Raw genomic sequence first — 23,329 nt, 5'->3', positions numbered from 1 at the left:
GATAAGATGGCCTTTATTAGTCCCACAGGTGGGAAATTTGTTTTGTTACAGCAAAAGTGCAAAGTTATGTAGCAGAAATTAGAAAACACTGGAATGCAATAAAATAAAATAAAATACTATATACAATAGAATAAAATAGAATAGAATAATATATACAATAGAATAAAATAGAAATACAAATACTATATACAACTGAGTAGGAAAATACAAAAACACAACTTCGTCAGAAGAAGAATTGCACGTATAGCAGTCTTATTGCACATGTGTGGGTTTGTGTGTTTGATCAGCTGCAAAAGTCTTTATTGTAGAGTCTGACAGCAGTGGGGAGGAAAGACCTGCGAAATCTCTCCGTCCCACACCGTGGGTGCCGCAGTCTCCCACTGAAGGAGCTGCTCAGTGCCTTCACAGTCTCATGCATGGGGTGGGAGATGTTGTCCAACAGGGATGACAGCTTAGCCGCCATTCTCCTGTCACTCACCACCTCCACTGGGTCCAGAGGGCATCCTAGAACAGAGCTGGCCCTTTGGATCAGCCTGTTCAGTCTCTTCCTGTCCCCAGCAGAGATGCTGCCCCCCCAGCAGACCACACCATAAAAGATGGCTGAGGCCACCACAGAGTCATAGAAGGTCTTCAGGAGTGGGCCCTCCACTCCAAACGACCTGAGTCTCCGAAGCAGGTACAGCCTGCTCTGCCCTTTCCTGTAGAGGGCGTCTGAGTTATGAGTCCAGTCCAGTTTGTTGTTCAGATGAACACCAAGGTACCTGTAGCTGTCCACAGCCTCGATGTCCATACCTTGGATGTTCAGTGGTTGCAGTGGAGGATGCTTGTGCCTGCGGAGCACCAGTTATCTCGAGGTGCTTTCTATTAAAAGATAAAGATCCTATATTAATAGAGAATAATAGAGAGAGAGCTGGAGATTAATAATAATTAATGGTTAAATTCAGAGAGGTGTATAAACACATAGTGAGTGAAAAACAAACACTCAATGCATCAAGGGAAGCTCCCAGCAATGTAGACTTATTGCAGCATAACTAGGGGCCTGTAAACTGAAGGGTCTCCCTCCCATTCTACTTTTAAATACTCTAGGAACAACAAGTAGGCCTGCCGTGCGAGAGTGAACTGCTCTAATGGGGTGATATGGTACTACAAGGTCATTGAGATGAGATGGAGCCCGATTATTTAAGACCTTCTATGTGAGGAGCAGGATTTTAAATTCAATTCTGGATTTAACAGGGAGCCAATGAAGGGAAGCCAAAACAGGAGAAATATGCTCTCTCTTTCTAGTCCCTGTCAGTACTTTTGCTGCAGCATTTTGGATTAACTGAAGGGAGGGAGGCAGGGAGTGTCCAAATCGAAGAAAGCAGTATTACATATGTGTTTAATATGTGCGTTGAAGGACATATCTGGGTCAAAAATGACTTCAAGTTTCCTCACAGTGTTACTGAAGACCAAGGTAATGCCATCCACAGTAAGAATCTGGTTAGATAACATATTTCTAAGATTTTCAGGGCCGAGTACAATAACCTCAGTTTGATCTGAATTAAGAAGCAGGAAGTTAGAGGTCGTCCAGGTCGTTATGTCTTTAAGACATTCCTGCAGTTTAACTAATTGGTGTGTGTTACCTGGCTTCATGGATAGATAGAGCTGAGTATCATCTTCATAGCAGTGAAAATGTATACTATGCCTTCTAATGATGCTGCCTAAAGGAAGCATGTCCTAGCACTGAACCCTGTGGAACTCCATTTGTGTTTGAAGAGGACTCTCCATTTACATCAGAGGTCTCAAACTTAAATGAGCTGTGGGCCACTGCTGGCACCGTCTTGGCTACGGTGTGACACCGTCACATCTCATGTGAGGGCCACTGTAGTGTTCAAGTAGTACAAAAAAACAATATGTGAAAACTCAGAAATATTTCCTAAAATGTAGCATTTTGTTTGTTTCTTTTAATTTCAAATATTGTATAACAAGACAAAACCGCAAACGTGAACACATTTGTTTTCCTCACTGAAGCCTTTCATTGAACTACCAAATAAACACATTGGTCCTCTCTTTGTGGCCAGGCACGTGGCAGCACTTCTGCTATCATTTTGTTCGTATTTAACAAAATCAAAATGAAGACCTAAGTGTACACTTTAGTTTTTGACTCTCTCACTGAACTCAGTCACAACACGTTTCTGCTCTCTGCTCATGTTGCCTTCATGTTAAATCATTTTTTTCTTTTTAAAGAACTTATCCTAACATGGTCAACAACAAACAACAAAAAAGTCACTTCAAGGGACAAATTGCATTATATTTCTTAACATTAATATTCGGGCTGCAAGTAGGGGTGACGTGGACCGCAAGTGGCCCCTGGGCCACAGGTATGAGACCCCTGATTTACATGAACAAACTGGAGTCCCATTATTGCATTAATCAACAATGTCTTGTGATTACAGTAAAAAAGTACAAAGAAATAAATTACACCCAACACTGGTGGCTACATTTATCTTTTATTTACAGTCTATGTGCAAAACAAAGAAATAGAACATTAAATTAAAAAGCTCTTTAAAATAATTATTTAAAAATCTGACACTAGTGTTGCTCGTAATGCTTTTCATGTACTTTTTTTATTCTTGCTTGTGTCTGATTGATGCAGTAACTGGAGCTCTCTGACTGTAATTTATCCACTGTCATCACCAGGTGGAGCATGGTTTTAGGGCAGTTCATATATCTGGGATGGAGCTGCAGCACATGGGCCAGCAGACCATGGGACACTATCCTGTCCATTTTCACATGAATGGAGATGTGGATGAGAGGGGAGGCTATGACCCTCCAACGTCTGTCAGCGATTTATCCATTCACCACTCTTTCTCCCGCTGCGTCACTATCCATGGCTCCAATGGACTGATGGTCAGTTAGGAAGTTGTATAATTTATTTCTGTATTTTTTGTATGTATTTATGCATATATAAGAATGCATACATAAAAATGTGTAATTTATTGCTAAGAGTCATTATTGCAACTCTTAACCTTCACTAGAGCAGAAGCAACCTGGTAATGTTAGGGACAGTGTTAGTGACTCTTACTAAGGCAGATACGATGACCTAATTTAAAGGGTTTTACATTATGTTTAGTCTCCAGTTATGTCTCATATTCTAAAAAATCATTATTATAGTGATGGGCATATAATTTTAAATCTCTTAAAGAAACAGTTTGTATGAAGATGTATATGAAATATATGAATAAAAATGAAGGAAACTGAGCACTGTGTGACATGGATAATAGGGGGATTAAAGCTATTAAAGACAAGTGCAAGTATCTTGGGGTCTTATTCATGAGTCAAAGATGAGTGGAGCAGGAGGTTAATATCTGCAGATCTGTTGTGGTGAAGAGAGCTGAGCATGAAATTGAAGCAGTTAATTAATGTTCTTACCGTCACCTATGGTCACAGAATCTGGGTAGACCACAGACATCTCCAAAGGGTGTCTGGGCTCTCGCTTAGTGATAGGCTGAGGAGTTCAGTCATTCATGTTGGACTCAGAGTGGCTACTCCTCCAAATTGAAAGGGTCCAGCTAAAGTAGTTTTCAGGTTCATATCAAGCAGGTTGCTTCTTTGGTCATCATATTCCAAGATTCCCTGCTGTCGCCTGCGCAGCATTAGTCCTACTCTGTCCTGCGCCGGCTGCCCATGCGTGTTGCTGTCTGCCTAAATTTGTTCAGCCTTTCACAGACTTTAAACAGATTTATCCTAAATGTGGCTGAAAAGTGAAAGCAAATAACAAGCACAAATTCAACCTAACTTCAACCACTCAGCAGTTTCCATTTATCCATTAAACCATTTTTCTTGACTAGAGTTCAAGGCTGAAGTCGGGTTAAATTTGGTGCAAGAATTTACTTTCTAAGCCAGAAAGGAAACCCATGTGATAAATAATGGAGCTTCTGATGAGGAATTACTCTGTAGAAAGTTCACACTTTTGTTATAGACATTTTTTTCTACAGTTAGATTTGAAATGGACCCCATGCAGTATTGTGACCTATTCTACAATCAGTAATGTACTCTGTTGCCTCCCAGGTAAAGGATGTGGTGGGATATGACACACTAGGCCACTGTTTTTTCACCGAGGATGGTCCAGAAGAAAGGAATACATTTGAGCACTGTTTGGGTCTGATGGTTCGAGCAGGGACCCTGCTGCCTTCAGACAGAGATAGCAAAATGTGTCGTGACATCACTGATGGAGCATATCCAGGATATGTGCCCAATCCACGTCAAGATTGCAGGTACACAAAGAAAGTTTGATTGTACATGAACTTCATGTATTTCAATTGATTTTTTAGACTTTCTTGTTTAGTTGTAACTGTCTACTTACATTGCCTACATTGTCTTCTTTTTTTAAAAAGGTCATTGTGCATGACACCTACTATAAAAAAGTTACAGTATTTAGTTTTTTAACAAGTGTGCCACCATCTTGTCCAAGTATGACTTATGACTTATTCATTTGGTTGTTTGGCTGCAGTTACTAGCTGTATCTTGTGTTGGCTGAGTAATGACTGAACCAAGTGAAACTAAAACTGAAAAGCAGTCCAAGGGGCTCATTGTTAGATGCCTCCAGCTACTGTAATGTGTTTGACGGTATAAAAACGAGGATAGATGGTCCACTGGAGAATCCAGAATCACTTATTTTGTAAAGCACTTTAGATTTAATACCACATTTACAGGTAACATTTGTGCTGGTGCTACAATCCTGAGCTTGTTTGTGTGTGTCAAACAATGACATGTAAACCTCCAGAGATGATAAATATTAAGTAGCAGCTATTTATAGTAAAATTATGACAAGATGTTGGTATTTCTGTGGACTGGCGGGACTATAAAAATACAAGCAGGATGTCTTCATGTCACTCCATTTCCATTATGAACATGAAAGATACAGTACGGTTTATGACTGTAGATTCTGTTTAAAACTACATGCTCATCCTATCATTCAATTTAGTGCAGTTTTATTTATTCAGCGCTAAATCACAACAAGGTGCTTTATATTGTAAGGTAGACCCACTCAGACTATAAAGCAGTTTAGCCCAGGTCACATGACTTTCTATCTCACCACACTGCCTCTGCATGAAGGGGATGAAAACAGTTACTTAAAACAGTCATTTAGGGCTCAAGTGCTTTTCCTTTTTTTTGAGCATGTTTGTTTTTATGTGCATGTGTGTGAGTATGCATCTGGAAAAATAATCCATCCAAATCATCCCCTTTAGATTAAAAAGAAAGATATGGCACTTAGTTATATAAGCATCAGTGAAGATGCTTCAAGCTTCCTTTTTTGGTTTTTTGATTTTTTCGGTTCCCAACAGACCTGTTTTAGCACATCAACACACATGAGTGAATACAAAGCAATTACCTTTTGCTACTAAGGTTTTTATTCCTAACTCTACAGTGTACGGATATGTTTCAGCATGCAGTTCAAAAATTGACAATTGTGCAAAATCATGAAATGTAATCAACATGAGTCCATGGCTAGTGACAGTGTTCTGTCAATATCAGCCATTTTGCTTTCAGATTGTCTGCAGAACAACACTCAAAAAACTAATTCTTTGGATGAACGTAATTTTATCTTGCCACTTATATTCCATCTAAACAAATCATGTTATATTAATCCATCTTGGTTGTGTTGTGTCAACACGATATATGTGTGTAGGTTTAACATAATATTAACATTAACATTCAATTAATTTGACTTTTGTTCAACCAACATGTTTGTACCACGTTAGTCTAATTAGATTTATTTAAATTCATCTTATATTGTTCAAACACTTTGGCACATCAAAAGTCAGTCTTGTTACATGAACTAGTAAAATATTTGTTTGTTACACCAATGATAATCTTGTTGAATGAATGAAATGTAACTTATGTCTGTAGTACATGTTGTATTCATATTACATAATGTTCAACAAAAAAAATTCAACGGATTTACAGCAACTTCCAATCCACCCATCTTCTTATCTTTATCTGGGCTGTGATGGGGTAACAGGGGCAGGGTACAGACTGGACAGGTCGCTAGTCTATCATACAGAGACAAACAACCATTTGCACTTCAACACCTTTGGGTAATTTAGAATAACCAGTTACCCTTACAACTGCATGACTTTTAACTGTGGAGGAAACCAGAGTACGCACTGAGAACCCACTGCAAACTTCGCCACATTGTGGATTCGAACCCAGGACCTTCTTGCTCTGAGGCAACAGCACGAACCACCATGGCATTAATCTGTCAATGCAGACTTAACAAAACGAGGAAAGCTATGCTTGATGATGCTTTATGTTGTTGTCCTTGACAAGTTAAACCATAAGAAATAGTAACAGAATACACGTGGTGTGGTTGTCTGCCTCTTGTAACCCCAGTGATTTTCCTGTGGTTTGACATCTAATGTGATCTTGTGAATTTCGTGAGTCGACTCAAAAAAATGAAATTGGGTGGTTGTTACAACTTAATTTGTTCTTGTTGAGATGACATCATACAATCTAGTAAGAGTGGCTGGAACCAGGCAACTAACCACTCTTACTAGATTGTATGATGTCATCTCAACAAGAACAAATTAAGTTGCTGAATTTCATGCAGATGTTACATGATTTAATTATGTTCGCCATAGAAACATGGAATTATTTAGTTCAAATTACAAGTTTAGATCTTGTGCATGTAACAACCACCCAATTTCATTTTTTTGAGTGAAGTATCCTAGTAATCTAGTTGTATATTACCTGCTGCTTTAACACTGCAGTGGATGTTTTTTTTCTTTTCTTTTTCCATATTTGGCATTTGGCATACCTAAATTGACTGGGTTGCTGTTACTTGGATTTAATGAGGTTGAAAGTGAATTGAAAAAGTTGCCTAATGGTATTGGTCTATTTTTTTAAATTATGTGTTCAGATTATTCCAAGGGATTCTGTTAATGCTAAAACCCAAAAAAGTGGTGCTGACTCCCACACACTATCTGACTCTTTTTATTTGCTTAGTTTTGATACGAGACCTTCATCAGTTAATAGTTGAGGATAAAACAGCCAGCAACCTTACACGGCGCAAATGCTGAATAAATTCAAGAACATAACAACACAAAAAAATCATCTGACTTACTAAATATACATTGAGCCTTGCATGTGTCTTTTTTTGTCTTGTCTTGTCATCTTTTGTTAATATTCATATTTACCAGTCCTGCCTTATAAACTGGTATACTGAGATGTTTTGACGTGACTTTAAAGAGGCCGTTCATGCTGAAAAACCCTTTCAGTTGAAGCAATTCTGCATATTATAGTGAGCGGAAATCCCTCCACAGTGATGTGAAAGACTCATTGCCTGTTATTGAAACCACTTGATTATTTTAATGATGGCATAATAAGTTATTAGGTTCAGGGAATAATTGACTTTTCATAGAGGGGTAAGTTTGGATTTTTCCCTTTGTTAAGTCACTATTTAAAAATTGCATTTTGTGTATACTTGAGTTATTTGATATATGATAAATGGGTAAAATTATTTTAAAAAACAACTTTTGTGTAAATTTTATATAAAACTTAACAAAACATTCTTTGCAAGCAGTAAGATATTATTTAACAATGCACTGACAGGGAGTGAGTCACTTACAGTCCTGACAGATGTGAGTTGAAATCCGCTTCCGTCTTTGAAGTAGAGCGTGCACAATTGGCCAGAAATGAAACCCTGAACTGAAAGCTTAATTCTACAGTAAAAAGATAAACATATATTATAGTGAGGCTATTAGACAGAAACAGGAGTGAGCAAGCTGATGAATAAGCTACTCTGAGAACCTATGGCTATTATGACTTAGTCACTGGGTAACAGCCAGTGTTGTGGGCTTTCAGATGGTTCAAGTGGATATCCATAGAGCTGACATGACTGAATAGTAAAGCCACTATAGCATGTTAGTAACTTTTGCCTATTCTCACATCTAGTTTGTATTTTTTCCTTTTTTTATGGTCATGGTCTTTCTATCCTTCACTTTTGCTCCTGCTGATATATTTACTCTTTCCTTTTATTTTGAATAGCTTCAACATAGAGTTTGAAGAAAAGTAACTCCTCTAATGTTTGTGGATAAGGCTGAAATTCACACTCATTGAGAAAGTGGTTACTTTGCACCAAGTCAAGAGCATGATCATTTGACATGCTAGAAAGTTGGTTTGGGGTCCTGTTAAAGTAACTTTTGGTCTGCCTGAGCCAATAGAGTGCTCCACTAAATATCTCATTCATTTGTTTATTACTATTTTCAGCATGACTGAGGTGAATTTCTTCTTAACTCTGCTCTGTGGTAAAATAAGCACCAGGACTTTATGGTGGGAAGTGATAATGCTTTTCAGTAATTTGGTGATGTTTTTAATGCACTGTTAATGTGTATTATGAACAAAAAACCATAATCATTTAAACAAAATCCCAGTTTTGCCATTAAACCTGGACATGATTTCCCTTGATAGGAGCTAAATTGGTTGAAGAATATAGTTTGCTCTCCCTTGAATGATGTTACTGTGCCTATAGTAAAAGTGTTTTTTGTTTTTTTTGGGCAGACGTCATATGTAAATGATTCTTTTGCATTACATTGTTGTATTCATCATTTTAAGACTAACTACAAGTTCCCGTAATGGAGCTGTGCAAGTCACATCATTGTCACATAATTGAGCATGGTGACTTTTAGCTTAGCTCTCAGACCTTCCTCCCTCCCATCACTTGTGACAGAAATCACATCAAGGAGGCTGGAGGGGGCCTAAACCTTGATTGGGACTGGTTGAGACCTTGATTACATTGAGCTAACATCTTTCTCATCTCAATTGAGCTGCGGCAGGGGGTGATGGTTTGATGAGCGTAAATCATTGTTAAGGCTGCATAATGGAGAAGAGATGTTAACAGATAGGTCAAGTTGAGAACTGTGAAAGAAAGCAAACACACTCTGTTCTTCTGCAAAAGGCAAAAGCAGAGGTGGAGGTCTGTGATCAGTGCCATTTGTACATCATGAAACTTGGTGGAAAGGTAGAGCGTGGATAAAGAGAGAGCTTTCGTTCATTGATAAAGACGGTGGTTAAAAGCTCTGTGATCATGATATGAGGTGGTGACACAATCTCTGTCCCAATCATTACATATACCTGCATACATATGCTGGGTACTTCATGAGGATTATTTTTTGCTAAATAAGGATGAATGACAAGCAAAACTTTACAAGACTTGTTGAATTCTAACTGTCTAGCATGGATATTGAACTAGTGGACAAAAGGGGAACCCTGTGAATGTAATGTATTTTTAATGCATCTATTATTCCTCCTTCACCTACTTCATGCCGGTGCTGTTCTGGAGCCACTTCCATCTTATGAGAGTCGTGGGTTTGAATCCCGATACAACTGGGGCATCTGTATCCAGTAAGGGTCCCTAGGACCCCCCATACCGGCTCGGAAGTCAGCTGCATTAACCAATCAAGACACAGTGGTAAGAAGTGGCATAGCCGGTTACCAAGATCTAGTACGGCAGCAGTGATCAGTGAGATGCTTGGCTACAAGTTGAACAGCCACAAGGATCACTACCCTCCGTGGAGAAGGAGACTAGAGGTAGCATGGAGGAAGATAGCCAACAGAAGGAAGTTAGCTGCAGAAAGGTGAGATGAAGAAGGTGCCTAAGAAGTACAGCAAGCTGTCCATACCTGAGGCTTGGAAACTGCCAAGCAAAGACACACAGCCTTGGCCAGCCGCTTAAAGAGATATACCAGAGAGATAGAAGGCAGGAGAATAAATCAGCTGTTCTCAACAGAACCATCCAAGGTATACTCTTAGTGGAACAGCACCACCAAATGACTGGAAGAGCATATGGGAGAAGGATGCAACACATAACGGCAATGCTCAGTGGCTGTTGGATCTTAAAGCACATCACTGCAACCTCCCTGAACAGGATTTAGTAAGAATTGGGGCAAAACACCAGCTACTGGTAGACAGAACAGTCACCTGAGACTGTAAGACTGCAGGCCCACCAGACCGTGCACTGTCTGGATTGATGACTTGTTGTCCCATAGGCAAATGGGAACCAAGAAGAGGCTGCTAGAAAAGTTGCAACCACCTAAGTCCTTAGGAACGGTAAAAAAAAGATCCGGGCTTTCAACACCTACTCCTTGTCAGTCATCAGATAGCCCGCTGGGATAATAAGCTGGACAAAGGAGGAGATAGAAGCCACTGACATCAAGACGAGGGAGCTCCTCACCATGCATGGAGGGTTTCACCCCAAGTCCAGCACCCTGAGACTGTACGCTAAGCGGGAGGAAGGAGGCCGACATCCACGAGTACATCAGAAAGATGGCCACAACCGACCGGATGCTCAGTGACTACCTCAGGCAGCAGAAACCCAAGAAAGAGGAGGAATAGGAGGAACCATCATGGAAGGACAGGCCCCTACTACTGGCAGATACAGGAAGTGGCTGATATCTAGAAGTCTTACCAGTGGCTGGACAAAGCTGGACTGAAAGACAGCACAGATGGCAGTAACAAGCTCTAAGATCCAAGGAACACCATAACCAAGATTCTGTGGGACTTGCAGATAAATATAGACAAAATGGCAAACAAATAGTGGTGGACAAGGAGAGGAAGACGGGCGTAGTGATAGATGTAACTATACCAAATGACAGCAACATCAGGAAGAAGGAACACAAGAAGCTGAAGAAGTACCAAGGGCTGAACGAAGAACTTGAGAAAATAAGGTAATCGGAGCACTCGGTGCAGTGACCCTAAACTAGGTGAGTGGCTCCAGCAAATCGCAGGATGAACATCTGAGATCTCTCTCCAGAAGGGCGCAGTCCTAGGAACAGAAAAGATACTGCACAGGACCCTCAAGTTCCAGGCCCCTCTGGTAGACGACCCGAGCTTGAACGATAGACCACCCGCAGGGGCGAGAGGAGAATCTTTAAACAAATAAATTCAAAAGTCAAATTTGTACACTCATTTCTTGTCTGTTAAAGTTGTTAAAGATGTATGTGGGAAGATTTTACAGATGTATGCCCTGGAAAAAACTGCTCAGAGAAACAAGAAGTCCAAATGGTAGAGAGTCCCAGATTTAAGCCCTGTGGGAGTGTCCCCCCAAGAGGGACACTCCGACTTCCACATAAGTCCTTACTCGTGTAGAGTTTCCTTCATGTTCTAGCACCCTGCAGGACTGATTTCAGATCCAGACATAGATGTAAATTATAAACAAACATTGTCCATTTTTGCACATGATCACTGGTCTTTGATCAATGGTCATGAGAATTTGCATTCACAGAGAGTTGGGGAATGGCTGCAATCACAGCGTTGTAAGATGGCGAAAGATGTACCCTTAGGCCCCCTCCTCGATTCAGAGATGGTCTTTCCCTTTTTACGTAAATGGCCTCCTTGACTCCACACTCAAACCAGCGTTCCTCCCTGTCCAGGATGTGTACATCCTCATCATTGAAAGAGTGTCCACTGGCCTGTAGGTGTAAATAGACTGCAGAGTCCTGGCCTGACGAGGTAGCTCTTCTGTGTTGTGCCATCTGCTTTGCCAGAGGTTGTTTGGTTTCCCCGATGTATAAATCCTGGCAATCCTCCTGGCACTTAACAGTGTACACTATGTTACTCTGTTTGTGTCGGGGGACCCGATCCTTGGGGTGGACCAATATTTGGCGCAGCGTGTTTTGGGGTTTAAAAGCCACAGAGACGCGGTGTTTAGAAAAAATGCGTCTCAACTGCTCCGATACTCCTGACACATAACGGATTACTACAGGTTTTTGCTTAGGCAGCGGTTGTCCTTCTCTCCTGGATCTGCTGGAGCTTTCTTTAGGAGCCTTCTCAGCTTTGACAAAAGTCCACCTGGGATAACCACATTTACTCAGGGCCTTCTTGATGTGCTGTTCTTCTGCCTCCCTGGCCGCTGTGTCTGTGGGGATGGTGTTCGCTCTGTGTTGTAGCGTCCTGATGACACCCAGTTTGTGCTCCAGTTGATGATGAGAGTCAAACCTTAAATACTGATCCGTATGTGTAGGTTTACGGTACACATCACCGTTTAGATGTCCCCCAATACTGATGGAAATCTCACAGTCTAAGAAGGCTAACCTGCCACTTTTCATATCCTCCCTGGTGAATTTGATGTGTTGGTCCACCGAGTTAATGTGATCCATGAAATGTGGTACGTCCTGAGATTTGATTTTCACCCAGGTGTCATCCACATATCTGAACCAATGGCTTGGTGGTGTTCCTGGGTAGGATAACAGAGCCCTCTTTTCCACTTCTTCCATGTACAGGGAGTGCAGAATTATTAGGCAAGTTGTATTTTTGAGGAACAATTTTATTATTGAACAACAACCATGTTCTCAATGAACCCAAAAAACTCAAAGTATTAATACTTTGTAATTAATATCAAAGCTGAATGTTTTTGGAAGTAGTTTTTAGTTTGTTTTTAGTTTTAGCTATTTTAGGGGGATATCTGTGTGTGCAGGTGACTATTACTGTGCATAATTATTAGGCAACTTAACAAAAAACAAATATATACCCATTTCAATTATTTATTTTTACCAGTGAAACCAATATAACATCTCCACATTCACAAATATACATTTCTGACATTCAAAAACAAAACAAAAACAAATCAGCGACCAATATAGCCACCTTTCTTTGCAAGGACACTCAAAAGCCTGCCATCCATGGATTCTGTCAGTGTTTTGATCTGTTCACCATCAACATTGCGTGCAGCAGCAACCACAGCCTCCCAGACACTGTTCAGAGAGGTGTACTGTTTTCCCTCCTTGTAAATCTCACATTTGATGATGGACCACAGGTTCTCAATGGGGTTCAGATCAGGTGAACAAGGAGGCCATGTCATTAGTTTTTCTTCTTTTATACCCTTTCTTGCCAGCCACGCTGTGGAGTACTTGGACGCGTGTGATGGAGCATTGTCCTGCATGAAAATCATGTTTTTCTTGAAGGATGCAGAATTCTTCCTGTACCACTGCTTGAAGAAGGTGTCTTCCAGAAACTGGCAGTAGGACTGGGAGTTGAGCTTGACTCCATCCTCAACCCGAAAAGGCCCCACAAGCTCATCTTTGATGATACCAGCCCAAACCAGTACTCCACCTCCACCTTGCTGGCGTCTGAGTCGGACTGGAGCTCTCTGCCCTTTACCAATCCAGCCACGGGCCCATCCATCTGGCCCATCAAGACTCACTCTCATTTCATCAGTCCATAAAACCTTGGAAAAATCAGTCTTGAGATATTTCTTGGCCCAGTCTTGACGTTTCAGCTTGTGTGTCTTGTTCAGTGGTGGTCGTCTTTCAGCCTTTCTTACCTTGGCCATGTCTCTGAGTATTGCACACCTTGTGCTTTTGGGCACTCCAGTGATGTTGCAGCTCTGAAATATGGCCAAACTGGTGGCAAGTGGCATCTTGGCAGCTGCACGCTCGACTTTTCTCAGTTCATGGGCAGTTATTTTGCGCCTTGGTTTTTCCACACACTTCTTGCGACCCTGTTGACTGTTTTGAATGAAACGCTTGATTGTTCGATGATCACGCTTCAGAAGCTTTGCAATTTTAAGACTGCTGCATCCCTCTGCAAGATAGCTCACTATTTTTGACTTTTCTGAGCCTGTCAAGTCCTTCTTTTGACCCATGTTGCCAAAGGAAAGGAAGTTGCCTAATAATTATGCACACCTGATATAGGGTGTTGATGTCATTAGACCACACCCCTTCTCATTACAGAGATGCACGTCACCTAATATGCTTAATTGGTAGTAGGCTTTCGAGCCTACATAGCTTGGAGTAAGACAACATGCATGAAGAGGATGATGTGGACAAAATACTCATTTGCCTAATAATTCTGCACTCCCTGTACAAATTGGCCACGATGGGTGAAACTGGGGAACCCATGGCCCACTCATGTTTCTGCCTGTAGAAATGACTTTTGTATGTGAAATCGGTGGAATAAGGACAATTCAATTTTTTCAATTCAATTTTATTTATATAGCGCCAAATCACAACAAATGTCGCCTCAAGGCACTTTATATTGTACAATAGATCGCACAATAATAAATACAGAGAAAAACCCAACAATCATATGACCCCCTATGAGCAAGCACTTTGGCGACAGTGGGAAGGAAAAACTCCCTTTTAACAGGAAGAAACCTCCGGCAGAACCAGGCTCAGGGAGGGGCGGCCATCTGCTGCGACCGGTTGGGGTGAAAGAAGGAAAACAGGATAAAGACATGCTGTGGAAGAGAGACAGAGGTTAATAACAGATATGATTCGATGCAGAGAGGTCTATTAACACATAGTGAGTGAGAAAGGTGACTGGAAAGGAAAAACTCAATGCATCATGGGAATCCCCGGCAGCCTACGTCTATTGCAGCATAACTAAGGGAGGATTCAGGGTCACCTGGTCCAGCCCTAACTATATGCTTTAGCAAAAAGGAAAGTTTTAAGCCTAATCTTGAAAGTAGAGATAGTGTCTGTCTCCCGAATCCAAACTGGAAGCTGGTTCCACAGAAGAGGGGCCTGAAAACTGAAGGCTCTGCCTCCCATTCTACTTTTAAATACTCTAGGAACAACAAGTAAGCCTGCAGTGCAAGAGCGAAGTGCTCTAATAGGGTGATATGGTACTACAAGGTCATTAAGATAAGATGGGGCCTGATTATTTAAGACCTTGTATGTGAGGAGCAGGATTTTGAATTCAATTCTGGATTTAACAGGAAGCCAATGAAGGGAAGCCAAAAGAGGAGAAATCTGCTCTCTCTTTCTAGTCCCTGTCAGGACTCTTGCTGCAGCATTTTGGATTAACTGAAGGCTTTTCAGCGAGTTTTTAGGACATCCTGATAATAAAGAATTACAGTAGTCCAGCCTGGAAGTAATAAATGCATGAACTAGTTTTTCAGCGTCACTCTGAGACAGGATATTTCTAATTTTAGAGATGTTGCGCAAATGGAAGAAAGCAGTCTTACATATTTGTTTAATATGTGCATTGAAGGACATGTCCTGGTCAAAAATGACTCCAAGGTTCCTCACAGCATTACTGGAGACCAAGGTAATGCCATCCAGAGTAAGAATCTGCTTAGATACCATATTTCTAAGATTTTCAGGGCCGAGTACAATAACCTCAGTTTGATCTGAATTAAGAAGCAGAAAGTTAGCGGCCATCCAGGTCTTTATGTCTTTAAGACATTCCTGCAGTTTAACTAATTGGTGTGTGTTACCTGGCTTCATGGATAGATAGAGCTGCATGTCATCTGCATAGCAGTGAAAATTTATGCTATGTCTTCTAATGATGCTGCCTAAGGGAAGCATGTATAATGTAAATAGAATTGGTCCTAGCACTGAACCCTGTGGAACACCATAATTGACCTCAGTGTGTGAAGAGGACTCTCCATTTACATGTACAAATTGGAGTCTATTAGATAGATATGATACAAACCACTGCAGTGCAGTACCTGTAATACCTACAGCATGCTCTAATCGCGCTAATAGGATATTATGGTCGACAGTATCGAACGCTGCACTAAGGTCTAGCAGGACAAGCACAGAGATGAGTCCACTGTCAGAGGCCATAAGAAGATCATTTGTAACCTTCACTAAAGCTGTTTCTGTGCTGTGATGAGCTCTGAAACCTGACTGAAACGCTTCAAATAAGCCATTCCTCTGCAGATGATCTGTTAGCTGTTTGACAACTACTCTTTCAAGGATTTTTGATATGAAAGGAAGGTTGGAGATTGGCCTATAATTAGCTAAGACAGCTGGGTCTAGAGATGGCTTTTTAAGTAAAGGTTTAACTACAGCCACCTTGAAGGCCTGTGGTACATAGCCGATTATTAGAGATAGGTTGATCATATTTAAGATTGAAGAATTAATTAATGACAGGACACAGTTCCAAAAGCAAACACACTTGGTTGATGCTGAGAGTGGTCCTGTTGCTGAGGTTGAGGTCATCCTGTAATCTCTTACGAACTACCTCCAACGCTTCCGTGACTGGGATGCAAGTGAAGAGAGATGTAACGTCGTACGAGACCATGGTTTCATCTGCCTCCATAATGACATCTCTTACCTTCTCAACAAAATCCAACGTGTTCTGGATGTGGTGTTCAGAGCTGGCTACCAGCGGGTTGAGGATCGAAGCCAGAAACTTAGAAATGTTATAGGTGACCGAGTTGATCATACAGACAATCGGTTTTAAAGGTGCACCCTGCTTACGTATCTTTGGTAAACCATACAGACTTGGTGTAGATTCCCCTGTGGTATGAGGTCCGGTCGATAGCCTTGTCTTGTTCTAACTGCTTCAGGCAGTCTATCATCCTCTTCCTGTAGCCACTTCCTGGGTCTCGTTTCAGGAGCTCATAAGTATTTTCGTCACTGAGCAGTGACAAAATCTTCTCATGATAGTCTTTCTGGTTTAGCAAAACTGTGCACCTGCCCTTGTCTGCCGGAAGGATGATAATGTTGTTGTCATTACTAAGTGATGTGAGTGCCTTCCTCTCCTCCATGGTGATGTTGGATGCTGGGGGCTTTGCATTGCTGAGACAGGCAGAAACTTTTGTCTGTAGTTGCTCTGCTTCCACTTCTGCAATATTGTTGTTTCGAATTGCTGTTTCTGTGGCTGTGATCAGTTCCACTAGCGGGATTTGTCTAGGCGTGACAGCAAAATTCAACCCTTTAGCAAGGATGTTTTTCTCTGTTTGGGTGAGCTGTCTGTCAGACAAATTCTTCACCCACTTGTCCACATCCTCTGTGTCGCATCCTTCTCTCTTCTGGCTGCTGAGGACACTCTCCGTTTTTTGAAAATTTAGAAGCTATTTTCTCTCCTTCTTCTCCTCTGCATTACTGATTTAAACTATTTATGTGAAATCCAACATTTTTTTTCTTTTACAACACTCTTCCTCTATAGTGCAACTTCCACTTTCTGGATTGCCAACCCTAATAACAACCTCATCAACTGTGCTGCTGCAGGCTCAGAGGTGAGTTGTCACTTTCTCATCTCTCAACCCTTCCCCACCCCTCCTATATCCCCATTTCTCCAGGTGGAGCTCTTTCTCATTACCACATTGCCAGGTCAGATTAATGGCTGTATACTTCTATTACCTTCTGAAAGAAGCAGACAACAGAGGCACTGCCACACTTTCACTATGATAGAGTGCCAATTATGATCATACTTTGAGGATTTTACCAGGATCCATTGGGAGGAAGTATCATTTATCCTCACCAGTATAAGAACTTTTATCATTTACATACTTGTAAAGAACAATAGCAAAACAGAGGCTGACATGCAAAGTGCAAAACGGATTCTGTGGTTATGTTTATGTATAGGAGTGTGCACATGTTTATGTATGAACAGAAATACAGATAGTTTTTGTTTTACAGATAAAGTAGTTACTGTAAACTAAAACATTTTGTCCTAACAGCTCTGTTTGTAACTATATGTCTATTTGTGTGTAAACCCTCAGGAAACAGGCTTCTGGTTCATTTTCCACCATGTGCCCACAGGCCCCTCAGAGGGGTTATACTCCCCTGGATATACAGAGCACACACCTATGGGCCAGTTCACCAACAACAGAGCCCATTCCAACTTCAGGGTGAGTCTGAAGATGAACTGCTGTGGGGAGATAAAGAATGCTGTGATAAGTTATAGAAAGTAAACTGATCTTCATTTAAGTCACAAGTGTAGACTATCACAATTTGACTAAACAACAAATAAAAAGTTGGAATGTGTCTCTATTTGTTCAACACATTAAGTAATCAGTTAGTTACTGTTGGAAAGAGCAAGAATGAAGTGAGCTAACAATTTCTCCAACAGGAGTTCAGTCTTCTGCTTGGAGATAAGGTTGAAGTTACTGTGTACTGGCAAAGTCTTTTCTTTCTATGACAGACATGATTTTGTAAACTGTGCCTCTATCACAACAACTTCCACAAATCTGGAAGGCTATAAAAGGATTATTAAAGACTTGAGTGTTCATCAGTCTACAATAAGGTGATAAGCAATATTGAAAAAGGGGAAGTAGAAACCAACTGTCATTTCAAGTGATCTGATTGCTTGGATAATTATTTTGTTTACTCCTACTATTATGTACTTAATTTGCTCACTTCACAATCCAGATACACAGTATTGCCAAAAGTATGCCCTCACCCATCCAGATAATTGAAATGAGATGTTCCTCATTTGACTCATTTGGTGTTTGACTCTCAAAGCGGAGCCAATGGCTCTCATTGGCTCCTTTAGTCTGCGTGCCAAATATCTTTGGGCAAGATACTAACGCCATGTTACTCTCCAATGCATCAATCGGAGCACAAATGTGTCTAAATGTTAGATAGGAAGCATAGAAAAAAGTGCTTGTATGAATGGGAAGTGCTTTGAGTGCTCCAGTAGAGTAGAAAACCACTGTATAAGAACCAATCTATTTATGAAAATTGTTTTCTTACTTAAGACTCCACCATGGTAAAAAACAAACTCCCACTTAATGATGGCAGTCACCTCTGAATCAAACCTGTGACACATGCACAGACTTATTTTATTAGGTGTTTCAAAGTAAGAGTGGAGAGGAGCTTTGGGCTTAGGACTTATACCTACCCTAGCTTTAACAGAGTGTTTTGTGGGCCTGCTTGATATAAAGTTTTATATGATGAATAATAAAGAACATCAGACTAAAGAAAGAAAATTGCTGATCCTATAAAAATGTCAGCTTCACCTTTTTCTGTTTTTCCTACTCCTCCATCCTCCTGCCTGTGACCCAGAAAGCAATCTCAGTAAGCCATGCTGAATGATTCAGTTCTTTGAGGACAGAGGAAGGTTCCTGGGAAATTATAACTGACAGAGATTTCCCTCCTTCCTTTGCACAAGAGTTTTTAATTGTCATATAGTGTATATTTAACTTACTTTGGAATATTGTCTTTCACTTGTCATTTATATTCCTGTGTGTAGACCATTTTAAAGAACACAGTCCCTAAGGATATCATATATAGTGTTAAATTCACAGTTTACCAAACATGAGGACTTAATGTCTATCCATGAAGCCAGGTAACACACACCAATTAGTTAAACTGCAGGAATGTCTTAAAGACATAAAGACCTGGATGGCCGCTAACTTTCTGCTTCTTAATTCAGATCAAACTGAGGTTATTGTACTCGGCCCTGAAAATCTTAGAAATATGGTATCTAAGCAGATTCTTACTCTGGATGGCATTACCTTGGTCTCCAGTAATGCTGTGAGGAACCTTGGAGTCATTTTTGACCAGGACATGTCCTTCAACGCACATATTAAACAAATATGTAAGACTGCTTTCTTCCATTTGCGCAACATCTCTAAAATTAGAAATATCCTGTCTCAGAGTGACGCTGAAAAACTAGTTCATGCATTTATTACTTCCAGGCTGGACTACTGTAATTCTTTATTATCAGGATGTCCTAAAAACTCGCTGAAAAGTCTTCAGCTGATCCAAAATGCTGCAGCAAGGGTACTGACAGGGACTAGAAAGAGAGAGCAGATTTCTCCTCTTTTGGCTTCCCTTCATTGGCTTCCTGTTAAATCCAGAATTGAATTCAAAATCCTGCTCCTCACATACAAGGTCTTAAATAATCAGGCCCCATCTTATCTTAATGACCTTGTAGTACCATATCACCCTATTAGAGCACTTCGCTCTCGCACTGCAGGCCTACTTGTTGTTCCTAGAGTATTTAAAAGTAGAATGGGAGGCAGAGCCTTCAGTTTTCAGGCCCCTCTTCTGTGGAATCAGCTTCCAGTTTGGATTCGGGAGACAGACACTATCTCTACTTTCAAGATTAGGCTTAAAACTTTCCTTTTTGCTAAAGCATATAGTTAGGGCTGGACCAGGTGACCCTGAATCCTCCCTTAGTTATGCTGCAATAGGTGTAGGCTGCCGGGGATTCCCATGATGCATTGAGTTTTTCCTTTCCAGTCACCTTTCTCACTCACTATGTGTTAATAGACCTCTCTGCATCGAATCATATCTGTTATTAATCTCTGTCTCTCTTCCACAGCATGTCTTTCATCCTGTTTTCCTTCTTTCACCCCAACCGGTTGCAGCAGATGGCCCCGCCCCTCCCTGAGCCTGGTTCTGCCGGAGGTTTCTTCCTGTTAAAAGGGAGTTTTTCCTTCCCACTGTCGCCAAAGTGCTTGCTCATAGGGGGTCATATGATTGTTGGGTTTTTCTCTGTATTTATTATTGTGCGATCTACTGTACAATATAAAGTGCCTTGAGGCGACTTTTGTTGTGATTTGGCGCTATATAAATAAAATTGAATTGAATTGAATTGAATGTTAAAACTGCAATTCCCTGCAATTCGTTAGTTAACACGGGTGTCGTCATGAGTGCCGATGACCTGTCCTGCCTTAAATGGTGGAATTGGATTGGATCCATTTTTCCACAAAGCCAGCAAAGATAATGATGATTATGCAGTGGTCCCCACTTCAATTCAGTTTTATTTATACAGCACCAAATCACAACATCAGTCACCTCAAGGCACTTTATATTGTACGGTAGACCCTACAATAATAAATACAGAGAAAAATCCAACAATCATATGACCCCCTATGAGCAAGCACTCTGGCGACAGTGGGAAGGAAAAACTCCCTTTTAACAGGAAGAAACCTCCGGCAGAACCAGGCTCAGGTAGGGGCGGGGCCATCTGCCGCGACTGGTAACTTAGGCTACGTTCACACTGCGGGCGAAAGCGCATCAAATCCGACTTTTTTGACCCTATGCGACCCATATCCGATCATGGTATGACAGTGTGAACAGCACAAATCCGATATTTTCAAATCCGATCTGGGTCACTTTCGTATGTGGTACTGAATCCGATACATATCTGATGTTTTAGAAAGCGACTGCTGTTTGAATGGTCATGTCGCATTAAATCCGTCTTTTACGTCACTGACACAAGACAGACGCCAATTATCAGCGCCGGAGAAGCACCCGATAACTTTATAACTTCAAGCAAAATTGGGAAACGTAAAGTCCAAAACAAGTCTTTATATTAAGGGCCATCAGTCAAACAATGCTGTTTGGTCTGGGTCTAAACAGAGCGCGTTGTGTGTGACGTCTTCTTTTGCGCATGCAGGCCGCTTTGAGCGTTCACACTAGAGCGCGTTTGCTGTCACACTTTATTTGTAGTGTGAACAAGCAGACAAAAAAATCGGATTTGATCAAAAAATCGGAATTGAGCATTAAGACCTGCAGTGTGAACGTAGCCTTAGTCACAGTGATAGTGTGAACATACTTTTGTGCAAGAACTGAGAAATGGTCAAACTGTCAGATGGCAAAGAAAAAAAGAGAGATAGTTGGAAAAAGTCAAGATGGATGGATGGATAACAGAAATGGAGGAAAGCAAACCAAATCAGTGGAATGAGACTGATGGTGAGATAGGACCGAGTTTGGAGTTACCTGTGGCTCCTAACACAGCACAGCTGGAGCAGAGAGAGATTTATAAGGCACCACTGAAAAGGGAAGCGCAGTTGTTATTGCCTTACTTTCTCAAGCCCTACAGTGATTTCTTTCCTATTCCATCTCACTCTCTTGTTCCCTTTTGCACTTTTAATTTGGATCATCCTAATAGGAGCATAACTCATGTCAGGTTGGTGTGAGAGAAGAGGTTGTTTCAAGTCTGCTGGTGGAGTGTTCAACAGCAACACAATGGCAGTTTCATTGTTTAGAAGCAGCAAACTGGCATTCGAAGGCTTTTATTGTTGTGATACTTTTTATTTTATTTAAGAAAATGCTACAGAAGGCTGGATTAGAAATTGGGAAGCATCTAGGGTTATTCTTTGCTAGATTTAGGAAGGTTCCAATAAGTTTTTCTAATCTGATGATTGGATTTAAAGCTCCGTTAAGTGAGATATGGGAACATTTTATGCAGTGTATTTATCTTTTATTTAAATGTTTCCCAGTTCTCTGTAACTGTATTTTTTCATAATTCTACTTGCCTCCTAAATCTATTGTGATTGATTTCAAAATCTGTAGCTCTTTTCAGGCTTTAGGGGCATGGCTGTGTTGATGACTGGTCTTTTATTAGCAGAGACAGATGTGTGCCAACCAAAAGCAAGTCCCAACAGTTTTAACAGTGTAATGTTACTTCAGCAAAGCAAACAGGAGCCAGTCAGCTGAGGCTTCACCTTGAAATTTGATAAACTAGTGTTATAAAACAGAAGGAATTATAAATAACACCTTGCTTCACTTTTTTCAGTCCAATAGAAACCTTTGTCACTGTTTGAGATAATATGACACTGTATTGCCTCACACCACCAGTCTTACTTTATACCTTCACCCCTATTTTCTTCCTGTATGTTATGTCTAAAACAATTTATAAAGTAAAATTTATTTCATTTATTTATTTATTTTTATCTCTGCACCCCTCATATATATACCCAGTTTGCTGCTGCTCACAAAATTTAAACAATGTCAAGGTAAGCAGAGTTTATGAAGAGTAGACTAGCAGGTGATGCTGTTATAAGAGTGGCTTGATTAACAGGAAGAGATGTTGTATTATATTTTAGACACATCCAAAAATATGGACGTAGTCAGTGGCATGTTGAGGAGCTAAGACTTATCATCCTGATGCTAGCAAACCAAATGTTCCAAAAGGGAACAAGTACACAAATATGGGCAAAACCAAGCACACAGCTACAGGCTACAGCTGCCTTTAGCAGTGCACCTGTCAGCGACAGTAGGCACACTCCTAAGTTAAGACTGATCACAACCCAGAGTTGTGATCAGTCTGGGTTGTGATCAGTCAGCCGTCAACTAGGGACAAACGAAGAAAAGAAAAGATGCAGTTGAAATGAAAGACTAAAGTGTTTTTTGTAGCATGCTATAAAATATTTTAACTCTACTATAAAGTCGAGCGTTTTAATGAAAACCTAAATGTTCCAGAACCTGCAGTTCCTTAAGGTTCGAAAGGGAATCCCCATAGACTCCCTTTTGGATCCAGCCTCAAGGAACTGCAGGTTTTTGGAACATTTGGGTTTTCATTGAGATTGCCACATGACATCTACAATTATTAAATGCCATGGAAAGTAATGTAGGTCAAGTTAATGGTCAGCTTTTTAAAAAACCTATGATACATGTTGGGGCCAAAAGAGTTAACAGAGTTTTCGCTAAAAGGGATTATACGAGCTAGCAGCTGTTGCTGGTTTACTGCGAATTACGACCTGATGCTGGGCTGCTCAACATGTGTCTGGAAAAGGGTGCAAAAGAGAAGTCTTCTGCTACTGAGCCTGATTTATTGCTTGAAGAAGCCAATAAAAATGTTTCATAACATTCATTCATTTCTCCTGCAACTAAGGGAGGGAAACAGGACGAAGGTAGTGATTTCAGCTCAACTCAAAATT

The 23,329-nt window shown here is 40.7% G+C and overlaps 1 protein-coding gene across 3 annotated transcripts in view; it reads left to right on the top strand.

Annotated features, from left to right (window-relative positions):
- Positions 1 to 23,329, top strand: part of cemip (cell migration inducing hyaluronidase 1) — a 180,920-nt gene that overhangs the window by 129,273 nt on the left and 28,318 nt on the right. For all 3 annotated transcript variants that reach the window (XM_019347682.2, XM_019347709.2, XM_019347757.2), the window contains 4 exons: positions 2,680 to 2,889; positions 4,051 to 4,256; positions 16,879 to 16,948; positions 17,435 to 17,563. In XM_019347682.2, the coding sequence (XP_019203227.1) occupies positions 2,680 to 2,889; positions 4,051 to 4,256; positions 16,879 to 16,948; positions 17,435 to 17,563 (615 nt within the window). The remainder of the gene's footprint in view (positions 1 to 2,679; positions 2,890 to 4,050; positions 4,257 to 16,878; positions 16,949 to 17,434; positions 17,564 to 23,329) is intronic.

The sequence above is a fragment of the Oreochromis niloticus genome, linkage group LG1 (genome assembly GCF_001858045.2).
Source record: "Oreochromis niloticus isolate F11D_XX linkage group LG1, O_niloticus_UMD_NMBU, whole genome shotgun sequence".
In the NCBI taxonomy this organism is placed as follows: domain Eukaryota; kingdom Metazoa; phylum Chordata; class Actinopteri; order Cichliformes; family Cichlidae; genus Oreochromis; species Oreochromis niloticus.
Note: the sequence above shows the minus strand (reverse complement) of the source record. Positions and strands in the feature narration are given on the sequence as shown.